Source organism: Seriola dumerili, unplaced genomic scaffold (genome assembly GCF_002260705.1).
Source record: "Seriola dumerili isolate Sdu_G_001 unplaced genomic scaffold, Sdu_1.0 BDQW01002174.1, whole genome shotgun sequence".
Classification (NCBI taxonomy): domain Eukaryota; kingdom Metazoa; phylum Chordata; class Actinopteri; order Carangiformes; family Carangidae; genus Seriola; species Seriola dumerili.
The window spans coordinates 734,751-754,052 of NW_019176429.1; the positions used below are offsets into that span (position 1 = coordinate 734,751).

The 19,302-nt window shown below is 40.6% G+C and overlaps 1 protein-coding gene across 1 annotated transcript in view; it reads left to right on the forward strand.

The window, feature by feature from the left end:
• Nucleotides 1-12,055, forward strand: part of LOC111239229 (sodium/potassium/calcium exchanger 3-like) — a 46,857-nt gene extending 34,802 nt beyond the window's left edge. The window contains exons 8-18 of the mRNA XM_022769061.1: nucleotides 640-714; nucleotides 869-894; nucleotides 980-1,033; nucleotides 2,206-2,333; nucleotides 2,607-2,767; nucleotides 5,077-5,317; nucleotides 7,891-8,057; nucleotides 8,211-8,325; nucleotides 9,098-9,210; nucleotides 11,753-11,818; nucleotides 11,906-12,055. Coding sequence (XP_022624782.1) covers nucleotides 640-714; nucleotides 869-894; nucleotides 980-1,033; nucleotides 2,206-2,333; nucleotides 2,607-2,767; nucleotides 5,077-5,317; nucleotides 7,891-8,057; nucleotides 8,211-8,325; nucleotides 9,098-9,210; nucleotides 11,753-11,818; nucleotides 11,906-12,055 — 1,296 coding nt within the window. The remainder of the gene's footprint in view (nucleotides 1-639; nucleotides 715-868; nucleotides 895-979; nucleotides 1,034-2,205; nucleotides 2,334-2,606; nucleotides 2,768-5,076; nucleotides 5,318-7,890; nucleotides 8,058-8,210; nucleotides 8,326-9,097; nucleotides 9,211-11,752; nucleotides 11,819-11,905) is intronic.
• Nucleotides 12,056-19,302: the final 7,247 nt, after the last annotated feature.

A 19,302-nucleotide genomic window follows, 5' to 3' on the forward strand; every position in this document is an offset into this window, starting at 1 on the left:
CACACACACACACACACACACACACACACACACACACACACACACACACACACACACACACACCATTTCAGTATTGCTCTCATGTCAGTCTCACTGTAATCCAGTAAACCAGTGAAGGCCACTTCAAACATGTGCACATTATAATATATAGACAGACAGATGTTGAGTCAAAGCCTCTGTCAAACATTATATTCATGTTTTACTTTCTGAGAACAGTTTGCAGTACATATCAGTGTTCACATGAAAAACCTTGGATTAAAACCACTCTGTCTCATCACAGCTGACTTATTGTGTTACAGTATAAAAGTGTGTTTGGCAGAGAGTGATATCTGCTCACTGCTGTAATCCACAAGGAAAAGAGAAACATACTTGAAAGATTTTTTTTTCTATTTAGATTACAAGTTACATAATACACACACATACACACACACACACACACACACACACACACACACACACACACACACAGCTTGGTTTATCTTGTTAGTAGTGCACAGCAGTGAGTGCCTTGTGGGATGTGTTATTCAACAGGACAAAAAATTGTCATTCAGTGTCTGCAGGTTTTAGTATTGTCTCACTTCTGTGTGTGTGTGTGTGTGTGTGTGTGTGCGCGCGCGTGTGTGTGTGTGTGTGTCACAGACGATTCGTCTCTCCTGCTGGCCTCTGCTCAGAGACTCTGTCTACTACACCCTGTCTATCTCTGCACTTATAGTGGTGAGCACCAGCTTCATATATTGATATATACATATTAACAGTGGTATAATATTAAAAGCTGGTACCATCTCATTTAACAACCAGTAACCAGCTGTATATGTAGACATGTTGAAGTCTTTGATGTTCACTCTGTCATGTTTCTTCCACTCTACAGTTCATATATGATGAGAAGGTGGTTTGGTGAGTGGACTTTACACACAAGTATTGAATGATTGAATGAATGACAGACAGTCAGCTCTGTCACTGACACATACTGTGTTTCCAGGTGGGAAGCTCTCACGCTGATCCTGATGTATTTCGTCTACATTCTGATCATGAAGTGAGTAAAGATCAACGCTGATTGATGCCTTTTGATCGCTAAAATAAGGACACATTAACAGAGGGGTCACCAGCCTTGTGAGCAGCCTCTCAGAGTATTTCAGTGCAATGTTGACATTGACCAATCAGAAGGCTCTCCTCCAGCTTTTATTGTGAAACAACATTCCTGGTCATTTGTGGTCAGCCTCTGTCAATGAAGTGCATTGTTCTTCATGACCACCTGGGTCAGGATGGACCCTCACCAGGCGTGGTTCTAGACTGCTTTGATTTGGGGGGCATTAAGAGATGTTGACTGGTCACTAAGTGCCGTACTTCAGGGGCCGCTACTGGGGTCCTCGCTGACTGTTCTTTAGGACTGTAAGCTACAACATGCACTGTTTTATGTTGTCTAAAACTAAAGCAATAGAATCTAATAATACATAGTCCCCCTTCCTGTCGGGTTGAGCTGAGGAGTAGTACCGTGAGACAACACCGGGAAAGGCTGCCTCTGTTGACTATGGCCCAGAAACAACCAGAAATCAGTGCATGGTGAGGGAGAGAGAGAGACAGAGAGATTGAAGCACAGTGAGTGAACCACTGAAAACTGGTGGTAAAACTGAAGTTATCGTACCCTAATACACATGCAGCTAACTAGCTTAACACTACGTCTAGAAGGTGATTGCAAATGATTGACAATAAATAATTCCAAATACCGTAAGTTCTAAGTTGCAAGTTGGCAAATCTGTTAGATCTAGAGATCAAACCTCATGGATGAACTAAAACTAAAACCAGGCTGATTTCTCGGGATCAAGTCACTGAGTGTGAACACAGTAGACTGTAACCAGAGAGTAGTGATGAAGTGAGATGGTAGTGAACTAACTGCTCTCCCCACTGTATATAGTTTTTATATGGCCAGACCAACCAACCAGATACAAGTAAACCTGATCATTTGAATGTGGCATGTTTGTGATTAGTCAAATCTACAAGGACAAAATAAAATAATTTTACGGACACTTTTTGAATTTTGGGATCAAACAGGACAATTTAGTGAAGGTTTGGAGCATTTGGTGGGGCATTGCCCCCCTGTGCCCAAGCCTAGAGCTTGGTCTGACCCTAAACCTCTTACGGTCTGACATGTGGTTTGTGATGCGGTCCGAGCTGCTGGTTGTTATCTGGATCACATGTCTGTTGCAGGATGAATTCCTATGTGGTTCGTTTCCTGGAGATAAGGAAGAAAAACTCGCCGTCTCTGAGGAACGGAGCAGCCAGTAACGCTGAGCTGGACGATGGATGTGACGCTACAGCTGTTCTGTTAAAGAAAGGTACTGGGATTCATCATTAATACAGGAAGTGATTGTTTTTAACCTGTTTAACTCAAGGTCCACTTACTATCTTTGTTCAGAGCTCTCAAACACCTTACAGCCTCCCTCAGATGGAGACTGTTGTCATGGAGATAGCTGTTATCTGCCGTGTGTGATAACTGAGCGACGATGCTGTTGAACTGTGTGTTAGATGGTGTAAATGGACATGTTGTTGTAGTAGTCACCATATGTATGTGTGTGTGTGTGTGTGTGTGTGTGTGTGTGTGTCTACAGCGAACCACCATAGGAAGCCATCAGTGCTGATGGTGGACGAGCTGCTCTCAGCATACCCCCATCAGCTGTCCTTCTCTGAGGCCGGCATGAGGATCATGATCACCAGCCACTTCTCCCCCAGAACCCGCCTCACCATGGCCTCACGGATGCTCATCACTGAGGTGAGGGCACACAGACGTCTGCAGCTGAGCTCCTAATGGAAAAAATAGGAAAAAAACAGATTGGTGCCGTTTCCAATTTGAGTGGGACAGCAGTGTGTTTGTCAGACAGCTCCTTTAACAAGGTAATCTGCTGCTGCACAGAGGCCACAGCCACAGAGTAGATCCAACACTGAGGGCTACAGGCTTTACCCATGGTGCATCTCTCAGTCACTGGTCAAGACATAAGATGTTTAAATCACAGAAAACCTTTAAATCAAACTGATTGAAGCCATTGCAGCAAATATACCTTTCATGTTTTATTATGAACAGATCTGCTCTTCTGATTAGATTAATACCAGAATCAACTCCACACGGTTGTTTCCCCCACCAACCAGCCAAGTTACAGGAAATGTGGTCAGGCTCCACATACTTCATTTTAAAGCTTCTTATATTTCCCCTCTAAAACAACACAGAACTTAAAGTTACGACTTTATTCTCATAATGTTTTATGACTTTGCTTGTTAAATAAGGACTTGATTCTTTTGATATTATGACTTTATTCTCGAAATGTCAGATAGTTTTTTCTTCAATGTGACCCTAATACCAGATACATTAACAGAACCATTGGATGAAAACATTTTTCTTTTACAGGCAACACAAAGAGACTAGCTTTTTAACTTTTACATACAACCATGGACACATGCCTCATGTTTCACCTTAGCTCACTTAACAAACTGTCAAACAAACATCCAGCGACTTTTATCCTCTGTATCTTCATGTCAAACTGTTCTTGTCTGTCTCTGCCTGTGGGACAGTTAAGTCATCTCAAATGTTATCTCCTTTCCTTTGTTTCCTTTTGGCTGTTACCATGTCATGTTATTTCTTTGTATTTTATTGTACAGCACTTTGGTCAACTCTGGTTGTTTTGAATGTGCTTTACAGATAAACTTGATTTGATTAGATTAGATAGCTAATAGATAATTAGCCAGTGGCTAGCATTCAGAACAGCTTCCAAATGAATGATGTCTAAAGACAGGGGTGTGTGTGTGAAACAGTTCCTGTGCTGTGTGTTATCGTTCAAACAGGGATGAAACAAATTTGACAGTAGTGTCTTCATGGTGCCGTACACATCTGTTTACATGGAGTAAAAGATAAATATGTGTTAAAGGTTCTGTAAACGATTGTCATGGCCATTAGATGTCGCACTAGACCACCAGCATCTCAGAACAAAACTAATGCATTGTCGGCCACACCTCCATCCTCTGTTCAGCCACAACCCCACCTTCCCCCCCTTCACATTTTGTCAGCAAGGTGTTACAGAGCACAGTGAAAAGAGACACTAAACACACACCAAGACGGACGACTGAATAAAGTTATCCTGTGTACACAAGAGCTAACAAAAGAAACAATCCAGCCACAACCATTAGCCCATGCTAGCATTGCTGTGATATGCTCCACAGAAATGCAGGTAGTGATAGCAATTTTTGCAGAACACATTTATAATATGGGAAACAGCTAGTTAGCATGTCTACTGTAGCCATCACTAATGAAAACAGACAACATTATGAACCATCAAGTTACTGACACATCGAGGAGAAGAAAAAACAGTTCTGAGTCCAGCTGGACCCTTTAGCAGCTCATAGGGTTCCCCTCCCAGTAAACCAGACCAGTATTGGCTCCCCGGTCAGAGTTGGAAAGAAATTCAGGTTTGAACTGATCCACTGGGACTGGCTGCACAAATGACACTGATGAAGCCAGTGAAGACAGTGACGGAGCAGTAAAAACTTTGAAAACTTTAGGGCTGTCCTGACGGTCCACCAGCCGGCCTGGATTTTAGCTGGTAGTCCCCCATTGGTCAATTGACCAGTGAATGTGTTCATCAGGTTGTTGGTCTCAGAAACATCATTATCAAACACACTCCCAAAGTCTCAATGTTGACAAAGTGTAAGAGGGCTCAGTTAGCAGTTATCAAACCTTTTATTCTTTTAAACCACTTCTAACTAAAACACTGTTTGTATCTCTGCTGCCTCAGTTGTCAATCATATATACACTGACCCGCCCACTCAGAGGCCTGGAGTCTTCACATGTATCTGCCTTTTCTACCTTAGAATGATTTTTGTCTTCTTTTGGACGGATTTTGATCATTTTCTTAACTTTGACAGACAAAATAAAGATGATTCCCTGTGTAAATATACCTATGTGTAAATATATTTATACAAATGTAGCCTATGTATTAATGAAACTTGAGTTGAATTTAAATTGGGATGTGTCTGTTTTCATCAGTGGAATATGTGCTTAGCCCCTCCTGCTTTTGTGTATTCATGATACAGAGGCAGCGTCTGATCAACACACGGACTTTGACCAATGGAGACTCTGATGTTCCTGGGAAAGGAGGAAGTAGGCGGGGCATAGAAAATGGGCTGTCCGGGGCAGAGAGGGGTGTCAATGTTCACCATGACGACCGAGAGGCGGGAAATGAGACGGAGAACGAGGACAATGAGAACAACGAAAATGACGAAGAGGAAGAGGAAGAGGATGGAGACGGACCCTTTGTACCCTTCCAGTGCCCAGGTACCAGGTGGAGGTGGATCCATGTGGACTGTGTTGACACTCTGCAGAGATGAGTTTGTTGTCACCACTCTCATGTCTGTGTGCTAGGAGGCGATTAGCCTCACTTAGCCTTAAGACTGGAGGCAGGGGGTGACAGTTAGTTTAGCTGTCTCCAGAGTTCAACAATATTTGTATGAACATCTCTAAATCTCAGTAATTAACATGCTGTTTCTTGGCTGTTTAATCTGTGAGTCACATGTGGTAAATATTTCCTGGAGGACTGCCAGGTATGGTCAGTGAGTTTTTAGTACTAAGACAACTCTAGCAAACCAGACCAACTGATGGACTGTTGCTTGTCCTTGTCCTAATACAAATTTGTTTTGCCATTCGTTTTTATCTGCTAGCTTAATATCTGATCAATATTCAATTTTTTTTCCATTTCTGAGAGAAATATTGAACCCAAATGCAGCCAACACAAGACAGTTGACAACCAATCCAAAAACTAGGCAAATACTAGGAATTTAACAGGCAAAACAGAAAAAGCTAAAACACTGGGGGCACAGGATCAAAAGACACCAGGAACTGCAACAATCCAAAATGAAGAACAACAGATGAACTAACAAAGACAAGGGGAGCACAGAGACTAAATACACATGAGAGGCAAGGTTGATTGAACACAGGTGAAACACATTTGGACGGGGCAGAAAATCAACAAGGAGGGAAACACAAGACAGGAAGTAAAACAAACATGGGACACACAAGGGAATGTACTACAAAATAAAACAGGAAATCATCAAAAGTCCAAACAGAGTCCAAAACAAACACCAAAAGTGATCATACATAAAGTGTCCATCTGAGGCCTGTACTACAAAGCAAGTTCAACATACCCAGGATAACTTTTAGTTATCTGGCTTGACTGAACTTAACATTGGCCATCCTGATAACCTGTACTACGAAGCTGGTTATCAACTGGCTCAGTTAACCCTGGGTTTACCTCGAAAAGTGATATTTAACAAGGTGAAATATAAACAATATGATCACATGACTGGAATAAAAAAATATTATTGCCATGTCTAAATATAATTTCTATTAAAGTCAGACTATTGATCACTATCGTTACCAATAGGTTTGAGTATTTTTGCTCTTTTGTCTGATGATGAACAAACTGTTATGAACATGTGATGCAGAGAAAACAGTTAAAGTTAATGTCAGACTGTTTCTGCTGCAGAGAGGAGAAAAAGAAAAGAAAGGGGAGAAGTAGTTGATGTCTGATGAGTCAGAATGACTGAAATGTTCATTTATAATCATGGAAATAATTAACAGTGTGTAGCTAACTGTTCTAATCAAAGACACCAGAGGTTTAGTTTTTATTTCCAGTTGTGGTCACAGAGTCCCCTCATGTTATTCTGAGCTCAGTGATGAAGAAGAGAGTAAAAGCTTCATCACTGTCAGGAATCCTGTCGGATTAAAGAATTTTTGTTCAGTTAAAATGAAACTATAATTGTTATTATATAGGCTATTTATTTAGCGTGATAAACTCCTTTTTTAACAACATTTCTATAAATTTTTAGAAGCTTTGTTTTAAAACCATAGTGGACACATGGAAAGACTCAAACAGGAAAACTATTCCACTGATTATATTTCATATCTGCTGCTCGTTATTATAGATAACTCTTTGTCCCTGTCAGGATCCTGTACGAATGATGACTCAGTTTTTCCAGTGATTTGGTCAGTAGTTTGGCTGTTGACCGGTTTTGATCTGATCCTCTGAAGTTAACCTGCGCTGGAGCAGGTTAGGAGTTCAGCATAAGTTACCATGGTGATTTAACCCGGTAACGAGTCAACCACTGTCGGAGGACTGAAAACCCAGAGTTAACCCTGAAGTTACCTGGTTAACCTCAAATCCTGCTTCATAGTACAGGCCTCAGGGCAAACCATGAAATAAATAATAATAATAGTATTGATAAGCAAAGAAACACACATTTTATTTCAGTTTTAACTTTTAATTCATGTTTTCACATGTACAACCCTGTTTTCCAAAAAAGTTTGGACGCTGTGTAAAACGTAAATAGAAACAGAATGTGATGATTTGCAAAACATTGAAACCCCAGATTTAATTGAAAATAGCACAAAAACAACACATCAAATGTTGAAACTGAGAATATTCATTGTTTTTTGAAAATTAGATGCCGATTTTGAATTTGATGCCAACATGTTTCAAAAAAGTTGGGACAGGGTCATGTTTACCACTCTGTTGCATCACCTCTTCTTTAACAACACTCTGTGAGCGTTTGGGAACTGAGGAGACCAATTGCTGTAATACTGAAAGTGGAATGTTTTCCCATTCTTGCTTTGGTGTGTGATTTCACCTGCTCAACAGTTCAGGGTCCCCTTTGTTGTTTTTTACGTTTCATAATGCGCCAAACATTTTCAATGGGTGACAAGTCAGAACTGCAGGCAGGCCAGTTTAGCACCTGGCCTCAGTGTCAGAGGGTCTTTACAGTACGAGAGTACATGATAATCAGTGTTTTTCCTCCCTCCTCATACAGCCCATGTGTCAGTGTACTGACGGTGTGACTCTGTGTGTTTTGCAGCGGGGATGTGTAACAAGCTGAAGTGGCTGCTGGCCTGGCCTCTGTGCCTGCTGCTATACTTCACCGTCCCCAACTGCTCCACGCCTCGCTGGGAGAACTGCTTCATGCTGTCCTTCGTCGCCTCCACCATGTGGATCGCCGGCTTCTCCTACATCATGGTCTGGATGGTGAGTGACTGGTGTCAGTGATGTTCTACTCTGTGGTAGCTGTGGTTTAAAGTTTTAATATCTCTAAATCTCTATCTTTCTACCATGTCTCTGTGAGCTGCACCAACAGTTAATAAAACACACACACACAACTGTCCTGTCTCTGTGTGTCAGGTTACTGTCATAGGCTTCACTCTCGGCATCCCCGATGTCATCATGGGCATCACCTTCTTAGCAGCTGGCACCAGCGTACCTGACTGCATGGCCAGCCTTATAGTGGCAAGACAAGGTAACCACACACACACACACACACACACACACACACACACACACACACACACACACACACACACACACATAGACACACGCTGTATGAAGGGTTAGCCTGTTGTTTTTCTCATCGGTTTCTCATACTGTTACTGAGGATGTAAATTTTGGCAACTCCATGGATTTTTCCTGAGCAGTGGATTATGGTTAAACTACATTAGTTGGACACATGTAGACTGTGACGACCAGGTTGCACAAATACCCACCTACTCATACCTATGGAGGCCAAACAGAATCAAAGTGAAGCCACTATCAAAGAGCTGGAGAGGGGAGGAGATGACAGAGGTAGAAAAAAGTAGAGGGTGGAGGGTGGAAGGTGGGGGGTGATCCTGTCATCTCTTTCCACTGTCCCTCTTCTGTCTCTATGGTGAGCTTGTAAGAGAAGGGGGGGGTGGAGAGGAAACAGCCTGACCGGGTTCCTTCCTCCATCCTTTCATCTGTGTTTATTCTTGCTGCTGCCATCAAATATTTAAACGGCCCTGTCTGTCTATGTGTGTGTGTGTGTGTGTGGTGGCTCACTGTGAGGCACACACTTGCCACCACAGTTTAGTCGTCCGTCCCTCTCTTTGTAGCTGCTGTCTCTTTGTTGTTTGTTTCAGGGCATGTCAGTTGGACAGGTGATCTCACTGCAGGTGGACCTGCCTTCATCCACACCCTCCATACTGTCTGTACGTTTCTTTTCCTGTCTCCTGGTCTCTGCTGCTCTAAGACTCCATGTCTGTCTCTGTGTTCAGGACTGGGAGACATGGCCGTGTCCAACTCCATTGGCAGTAATGTGTTTGACATCTTGGTGGGGCTTGGTCTCCCCTGGGCTCTGAAGACCCTGGCTATCAACTACGGCTCTGATGTAAGCAGCACACTCCTGCATGTCTTCTTCTCTGTTTTAGCTATAAAAAAAACTAAAAAAATAAATCCATAATGACTTCAACTCAAGCTAAAGACATGAAGACAAACTTCACTGGAGAAGTGGGTGTGGCATGTTTCAGTAATGACTCAGCTGTTGTTTCAGCAGCTCTGAAACCAGAGGCCTCACTGATCAAAGCAACAAAAAGCTCTGAATGTGTGTGTATGAACAAAAAGACATTGTATTCATCAACTTCACACAGTGAGCAACCATGAATCTCACCTGTTCTATATCCATCTGCTAGTACAGGTGCAGGCTCAGGCTCAGGTACAGAATCAGACCGACACACTTCCACAATCCCAAATATGGTCGACTACATCCTGCGAGCCAGACAACAAGGTTCAGATAGTAAAGCAGAAAAAGATCCTGTAGCATGTGGGAAAGTTTCCCAGTATGCACTGGGGCAATGATACATAAGACTCATGACTGACAGATAATTCAGTGATGGTCCGATAAAAGATCTGCAGAATACAGCATGGACACTGAGCTCAGAACCACCTCAATACAAACTCAGACATGAGTTTGTATTTGCATTTTGTTTCACTTTCATCAGTTTAAACATAACTGAAAAATCAATAATGGATACCTGTCAATTAAAATGAGTGATACTGAAGCAGCTCATTGTTAATGCAGACTGATGATAGGTTAAAGCACATCAGTGGTGCAGGACCAGAGAAACAACAGGAAGTAGATGGGCTCCATTTACTCTGAAAGAGACAATTTTAACAGGAATGCAGGAACCATATTTCACATCATTACGACATGTTGATTACAGAGCTGGACTTTGTGTAACTGTTGGTCTGAGGTTCTAACTGTTCGCTGCTGGGCCAGAGAGATTCATATGTATGCACATCAAGCACTACAAGAAGCTGATAAATTAGGGTACTCAGAACAGTCGATTAATGAGGGCCCTGGTCTCCTTCCTGCCTCAGCTCTGTCACCGCTTTCAAGAGGGTACTCTCACTGTAATGTGCAACACTGAATACGAACATTATATCATTAAAAAACCACCAACCTTCTGCAAAGATCAAATAACTGTACTGGAAAGATCTGCTGACCGCAGCTCATTACAGTAGCCAGGATTTTCCACACACACATCACTGTGAGACTCTGTGTTACAAGTAAAAATGTTTACTCTATTTTTACATCTACCCCGTGAAACAAACACAGAGACCGACTGCTCCATTAATGAGTGTTGATGTTCTGGTTCTGAGAAGTGATGGAGTTTGATCATGTCACACAGGAAGATAATCACACAATCCACACACACTCTGTCACACACACAGCAGAGTGTGACTGCACACTCACTAGATTTTAATTGCTCTAACAGCAATATTTCAATGTAATAAGTATAGCCATGGGAACAATTATTAATTATGAATAATGACAATAATCAGAACACTGACTCTTCCTCTGTGGAGGGATCAAGGTGACAGGTGTCGTACAACATCTGTAATATACCTGGAATCTACAGTCGTAGCAGCACAACTCTGAATGCCGAGTGTAATGTTCAGGATTGTATTATTAGAATACGTTCATTAGATTCACATGAGGGGAGGGGCTGATGATGAGTTCACCAGTGATGGAGAGCAGGTATCTTCATCATCATCTTCTATCTTTGCACTTTCAGAGAAAGGCTCTGGATGTTGTACTGTAAAACAAGCAGGGCTCCAAGGATTATGAAGGGATCAAATAAAGTGATTAAACACACACGTGCACATTTCATTTAAAATTTGCAAATCCTTCTCGTCATGGAACCAACAAACTGGGCAGATGCAGACCTCCCTCCAGAGGCTCATCTGTACATGAACCACTGCAGCCTCTTGTAGCTGACTGGTCACTGAGTCACCGCTGTGTTTACTTAACTCTTTAAATGCTTTAAATCCTAAATAAATTCAAATCCAAATAAATTTGGCCCTTGAGGGACACACAGCAGCACTATGATTCACCTGGAGTCAGGGCCAGTATCTCTCCTGTCTCCACCAGCTCCTGAACAGAATACCTGGCTCTTTATCTGCTGAATGCTGCACTGTATCGTCTGCTGTCTGCTGTGGAGCAGGTTCAGGTTAAAACTCACTGTACAGCTGAGAGGAAAATCTTAACTGGTGTAGAAATGTGAATAAAACTGTCTCCTTTGTCTTTATTTATTTGATAATTGCTTTTACTTATGTGTATGTATGCGTATATTTCCATGTGTATATGTACGTATGTGTGTATACATGTGTAGGTATATGTGTATATGTTTTGTTTAATATATTTCATAGCTTTTTTTGTATTCTTTATTTAATTATCAATTCATTCTATTAATAATTATATCGTATTTTATCATATTAATATTGTTATTGATGTTTTTTTCATTGTTAATTTAATTCCATTGAATGATTGTAATTGTGCTTTGGCAACACATTGAAAATGTCATGCAGTAAAGCCTGTTGAATTGAACTGAGATGTGAATATTGATGTGTGTCATGTGATCCTCCTGCAGATCAAACTGAACAGTAAAGGACTGATCTTCTCTGTGGGGCTGCTGTTGGCGTCTGTGTTTCTGACTGTGAGTATACAACAGCTGGTTTCACCTCAGCCTCCATCAGTGTCAGTGTGTGACAGCTTCCTGACTCCTCTCCGCTGATCTGTCCAGGTCCTCGGAGTTCACCTGAACAAGTGGACGCTGGACAAGCGTCTTGGTCTCGTGTGTCTCCTCCTCTACTCCGTCTTCCTGTGTTTCTCCTGCCTCATCGAATACAACATCTTCACCTTCGTCAACCTGCCCACCTGTCGGGACGGCTGACACGCACACACACACACACACGCGCGCACGCATACACACACACACACACACACACACACACACACACACACACACACACACACACACACACACACGATCTCCACAGATCTGATTCAGTGTCAGCAGGACTTGTTACACCCCCCACACAGAGCAGCACTGAGGACAACAACACAACCACATGCTGTCTGACCACTGCTTCTTCTTCTTCTTCTTCTTCTTCTTCTTCTTCTTCTTCTTCTTCTTCTTCTTCTTCTTCTTCTTCTTCTTCTTCTTCTTCTTCTTCTTCTTCTTCTTCTTCCTGTGTTTAGGTTTAACTAGCTGCTAACCTGAGAGGACAGGTGTGTCTGTTAGAGAAATAGTGATTAAAGCAATGATGTAGGGTGTAGGGTGTAGTTTAGTGCTGTGGTGCAGATGATGAAGATGAAGTTTTCAGACACAGTTATCTTAGTTTCTGTCACCATCATGAAGAAGTGTTCCGTACGTTCTCCCCCCACACACACAGAACCAGGGCATTATCCACTCACCTTTTTATAATGACCTTCAACAGCACCACAGCTGTAGCTGACATGTTTTGTATTGGAGATGAATTATGGAGAGTCTGTCTTTTCCTCCTGTAAATACTGCACCTCTGTAAATACTCCAGATGTTCTATCGATTATTTATTCAAGTCATACGCACATCTCTCCTCTGGAGGCGGTGAACACACCTGGGCAGGTTCTCATGGACCAGACGTCCAGACCTCAGACCTGTTCACACGACCACTCGTGTACAAACAAGCACAATTTACCCTTTGTTTGTCCTGTTGATTTCAGTGATGACTTGATTCAGACACGTCATTTAGTTTAGTGTGTGTGTGTGTGTGTGTGTGTGTGTGTGTGTGTGTGTGTGTGTGTGTGTGTGTGTTAAAACAGATTCAAAGTTGCACTGAAGAGCTGAAACACCTGTCCCTGATGCATGCTGATTATAAGGACGGCATCCTTGTAAAATGAAGCAGGTTCATACGAAAAAATCATCATGTGAGGGGGTGAGGGGGTGCGAGGGTGCGGGGGGTGGGCGAGTGGGTGGGGGTCATTATAGCCTGTACTGCCACGTAGGGACTGCTTCTTTTCTCTAAAACAATGACCAAATAGACTCAGAACAGCCGAGGTGATTCCTCTGAGCTGATGTACGTCCTCCTCTTCCTCTTCCTCCTCCTCCTCCTCCTCCTGCTCCTCCTGGTGAGGTATTCAGTGGTAGTGTTGTAGGAGTAGAGTAAAGATGCAATATAAAGCATCAGGACTTTATCCCAGCTTGGATACTCTAAGGCTGGTTTTCTTTTGTACCCAGGAGTTGTTTGTATTTGTAATGACTGATGTTTAGATTTGTCAGATATGGTAGGTTTGTGCTACATAAATATTCCTACTAGTTTTTAGAGCATGTACGATGTGGTTTGTGAGATTTTTATTCCGCTGTGGGACAGAGACACAGACACAGAGGAGTCTTCCTCAGAGACTTCCTCCTGTCGAAGCTGTCGTCCATCAACACGTCAGCATCTCCTGTCTGTCTCACTGAAGGAAAACTAAATTAAACCGATCTGATCTGTTTCAGGAACATCTTTAATTTATTGATCAGTAATATAAACTATCAGTTGTCTTTTGAATGTAGAAATCATTCATGTTGTTTATGTATGATAGATATTTATTGATCTCAGAGACACAGAGGAGCCTCTGTGATGTGACCGGGAACAGGGTTTAAACGTGTGTGAATCTTATGTAAGGCAATAAACACATGTGTAAATAAGCTGCTTTAATGAACAAAGACACATTTATAACAGAGTTTAAAAAGCTATCTGTCAGTATGTGACACAGCTCGTCAGTCTTTATCAGTGACAACACAATCAGAACAGGACTGTTATTAACATTCAGCTCCGAATATCATCAAGGCCACGTTTATCACAGAAGAATCAGATAAGATTAACTGTTGAAATCACTATCAGACAGATACTGGTGATGATGAACTTTTCTTTGCCATCAACACTGTCAAGTCAGTAACTTACAGTGTCTGATTTTTGTCCTAATGATCTCTTTGAACATCTAGTAGAATTATCTGGTTGTATCTGGTTCTAATTATAGGGAAACAAGACATTTTTATCAGGAACCTGTTCATTTATTTGAAGGAATTTCTGTGAAGACCCATTTCTCTCAGAAAATAGTTCAAATAATAAATATAAACACAAGCGGTGATTCAGGGTTGAATCCCTTTTTTGACTCAACAGAAGGAACCAACTCAATCAGGCAAAATTAAAGCAGTGAGGAAAAACAAGCAGGTAAAGTCACTTCAGGTAGTTTAATTTTGCTTAAATAGGGAGTGAGACCAATCACACTCTTGTTCCATCATCCTAAAGCCTGCAAGGTTTCAATGGTTCGTTCCCGCTCACAGCAAATTGGGAAAAGGCATAAGATGGCATCATGATGATGAATAGGCCCCGTCCACATGCACCAATCATTATGTCACTTTAGATTTTAGTTAATACTTGCCCCCTGTCCTCCAGATTTTGAGGTACATATTATTGGTATTTGTGACGCCCCCTATGGTTCAAGCTCAAAATGCTTTGGTCAGCCTGTTTCCAAACACAGAAAATATCTACAAAGATTTTTGATGATTGGACAAATTATTATCAGTTATGGCCTATGACCTGTTTATTGAAGAAGTTTATAGATTTAGACAACTTTAGATACGCTTGGTCCAGTGATGATCTAAAGAAACTGGATCTACAGTTAAGCAGGAGATGTCAAAAATGTGTTTTTCAAAAAATTCTGAATGGTGGAAAATCCATCATGGCGGCCTTTATGGTCCAAGAGGCTTTTTTAAAGTATATATTAGTTGTATAATATATTCATTCATTTTCTACCGCTTATCCTCTAGTAGGGTCGCGGGGGGGCTGGAGCCTATCCCAGCATCCTTTCGGGCGAGAGGCGGGGTACACCCTGGACAGGTCGCCAGTCCATCGCAGGGCACACAGAGACAAACAACCATTCACTCTCACGTTCATACCCATGGTCAATTTGGAGTAACCAATCAGCCTAGTCCCCATTTGCATGTCTTTGGCCTGTGGGAGGAAGCCGGAGTACCCGGAGAGAACCCACACAAGCACGGGGAGAACATGCAAACTCCACACTGTATAATATATTATATTATACAAACTGCATTTTTGCAACCATGTTGCCAATTGGGTTCATGTTTCATGGGAAGCAGGTCCAGTTATTGGGCCAAGTTTCGTGTTTCTAGCTCAAAGGAATTTGAGCCGATTCGACAGAAAAATAATAACAAACAGACACAATTAACCTAGAAACAGACAATCTAGAATATTTTTCAATTTTACTTGTGAAATTCAAAATTATAATATATTAATTTAAAATTATGAGTTTGTAAATTACAAGTCACAGGTAATAATAATGGTCATAATAATGATAGTAAAAATGATGTTTGAAAAGACCATTTTTACTTGTCAAAAATATGGAATCTATGAAGTAAAGGTCATGAGAAGGAAAGTCACAATTACTCATAATTTTAATTTACCAAGACAAACCTTTACAAAAGATTTACTGAGTGAAATTTATGAAATTTACGAGATAAATAATGTTTATCTCATAAATGTTACTTTATTTTAGTTCAACTTTTTCATTTTTTGTTTAGTGTCTCACAATTATGACTTTAATATGAGCTAGAAATTTAATTTATTTGTTCTTTTCCTGGCAGAAATGGGCTACCATACATTATTGAAAAAACTAATATCTAATGAATGGGAAACAGGCTCTTTTAAACTCAAGTTTCTACCTGCAGCTGACTGAACACTGTCTCTGTTTTACTTATAATTTGAATCAGACTACACAGTTTACAAAAATCCTCAGTTACATATCAGTTTGTTTCTGGGAAATTGTCAGGAGGACATGGGAACCATTTTTTTTAAATCTCATCCAAAAACAGTGATGACTGTTTGTACATCATTCAGAATTTAAATGTCTGGATAAAACCAGTATCTGTCACTCACTGCTGACCTCTGGCGACTCAGATGTGTCGTACACTACACTGACTGTTGAAGACAAAACATCAATCATCCTTTTTCAAGTATTATCACTATCAGTATAAACCAGGGTATTTTTCGGTTTATCATATATATATAAAATTATCATGTGTACCGTGCACTTTATATTAAACAGCTGATGTTACAGATGATTTGGTTCAATACATTCTGCGCTGCTATTCACTGCATGAACCTAAACCCTACTGTGGGGTACCATGTCTCTGAAACTAACCAAACCACAGACGCTCACATTTTCAAACAATGCGTCTTGTAGAGGAGATTTCTAAATTATTTGTGATATTCACATGGGTGATATATTGCTGCTGTACATATGTATATGAATAGGTGTAAATGTATTTATATATTTTTTGTCTTAATCTGTTGAATATATTTTCATAGATCCTAGGTTTCCCTTGTGCTCCCTTTGTTTTGATGTGTTTCAGACCTCTGTCTGTCTTTGTTTACTTGCATGGAGATATTTCAGTATAATAAATTATTTATGGTAAATCTCTATGTACTTTGGAATGAGAGTCCAATGGGTTTTTAGATGGCACTGGATTTAGCTTGAACTGGATTTCCTAGAGGACTGCATGCTGGTGCTAGTGTAGGATGTAGGAGACAGAGAGTGAGTGTTTGCAGACGATGCGTTTCTCTACGTATCAAACTTTACTTCTTCATATACAAGAACCTTTTCAGCAGAACGTTTACTTTGTGTTTATGTTTGAAATGTCATTTTAGAGATAATTTTGCTACCTGAGCATTAATAAAGTTGTCCTTGTTTAAGGTAACAGAACTCACTGTAGTACATCTCTGTTGTACCTACAAACACACACATGCCTGCAGGAAATAATGGTGGAATAGTACCTTTGTATTGATCATTAAACAGTGAAGGAGTAAATATTTACTTTTATTTGAGTGGGAAAGACATGAAAGTCATGACTGAAGTTCTCAGATCATTTAATAAAACCGGAGGTTTTAACACCAGTGTGTAAAAATACCATTAAATGTCTGGCATCAGAAACTTTACAGAAGTACAGATGTAATAAAGGTCCATATAGTCTAAAGGTCTCTGTCCATGTGTTGTTTGATTATAAAACAGGTCTAGGGTCTATAGTAATACTGTGATAGCATCAAAGCCTCAGTCCACAGAGAAATGCACACAGCCTGTATTCAGAAACTGAGCTTTAAAACCAGCCGTCAGGACTTCTGGAACTTTGTGATGTCACAACTACGCAGTCACATGCCCTGCCCACCTGGACCCAACATCCAACCTTGCAGGATTTGGTTTCTCTGAGTGTTTACCTGAAACCTGCTATATTTTTATTAGATCACTCAGAAAACAGCCAATCAGCAGAGAGGCTCAGAGCCTCCTCTCTTCAAATGAAGAGAATGCAGAAGAGCTGGATGTGAAGTGGATTCTGATGAGCTCGATCTAGACACTGGACATGAAGACTGGAGGTGAAAGGGGACGAATTCGCCTGAAATGACAACTGACAGCAGAAGAGTGAGAACAGATTTAAATGTTGAAAGCAGCGATATGATTTGCTGATTGAGATCGAGGTGAAATATGATCCATTTACTGAAAATGCCCATAGTCAGCTTATTGGAGCAAGGAATGGAGAGAGAATTAAAATTGTGAATGAACAGACGAGTAAGCTTCTTAATTGAACTTACATTGTGCTTCATTATGAAATACAATTCGTCTCCTTGGAATCATAAGGTTCTCTCTGTTCTGAGCGGTTTTGAGACATTGAGCCTCAAAGTTTTTGCATTCCAAATAGCAAAACTCATGTGGAACAGGTCACTTAAATGTATTCCACACGTACAATATCAAAATCCTGTTAAATTTATAAATTTTGGAAGGGGTCAAATAGAACTTTGTAATCCTGAGAACTTGCTGGAATTAGAAGGTTCTATCTTGCAAAACATGAAAACTGTTTACTCATCATTAGTTTTTAAAACATTAGTGTTGTAACAGAGTGTCTGCATGAATCAGAAAGTTAAATAGAATGTGTTCTATGACATTTTTATGACATGTATTCCTTTTTATGATGAATCATTTTTTCTTATTCAGACGTTAAGTATAAAGGTCAGTGCTCAATATTTTTCCAGTGCAGAGGCCAATTAGATATAGCAACCGTTAGTTTAAGTTTTCTTTAGGCTAGACAGTAGTAGTATTAGGTTTTGTTTGACTCTGGATGATAATCACAGCCATGCTGATACACACAAACTTGAGGCATCCATAAAAGTGAATGTTTAAAAATTCTTGAAAGGTCTGATCAGTTGTTGACTGAAGCCAGGGGAACTCTGCACTGTGATAATATGAGATGTGAGCCCCCTCTAGTGGTGAAGAGCTGGTATAACAGAGCCTGACAGAACACACAGTCAAAAATGTAATTTTATTTCCAACATTTATTAAGTATAAAATATTTATGATATTGTTCATGACAAATAAAGCAGGAAGATGTATCCTGGATGAAAATGACATTTGAAGAATATCGCATGTAGAGAATCCCTGCACTTGGCCTCACAGACAAACATGCTCAACTACCTACAGACTACACATGACGTTAACACTTCTCCTCTGACAGGTTTCCTTCACACACATCACCTCTCACCTCCCTCTCTACTCAGACATTTAAAAGTTTCAAGTATTTCTCTGAGAGTACAAGCTCTACACTGATACAGACTGTACTGCAGTAACACTCCCCCTCCTCGTCACTGTGTAACACAGCATGTCCTACTGGGAGCGACCTCAGACCAGCTAAGACATCCACACAGCCTCTTTATTCCTCGCCAGAATAAAAGCCTCTAACATCTGTCAGCAGTAGAGAGACCTGTTCAATCAGAATATGGAGAATATGCCCTTTAACAATACATATCAGGTATTATACAGTATCTTTCATATCACCAGGATAATCAGTAAATACATAAATGTTACATATTAAAACACTGGCAGACCAGCCTGTTTCTAACATTACAAACTACATGCACAAACAATATTTACACAATCTTCAAATGTTAATCCTTAAGATTATTGTTAAAATAACATATCTGATTCTGTTTCTTACTAATATTTTATAGTAATTATTAGTGAGTAGTTCTTATTTCAAATTTCATTTAAAAATCTGGATCTTTTCTTCCAGATTTCTGCTGGTCAGAAGGAGAACGTTACAACAGTAGT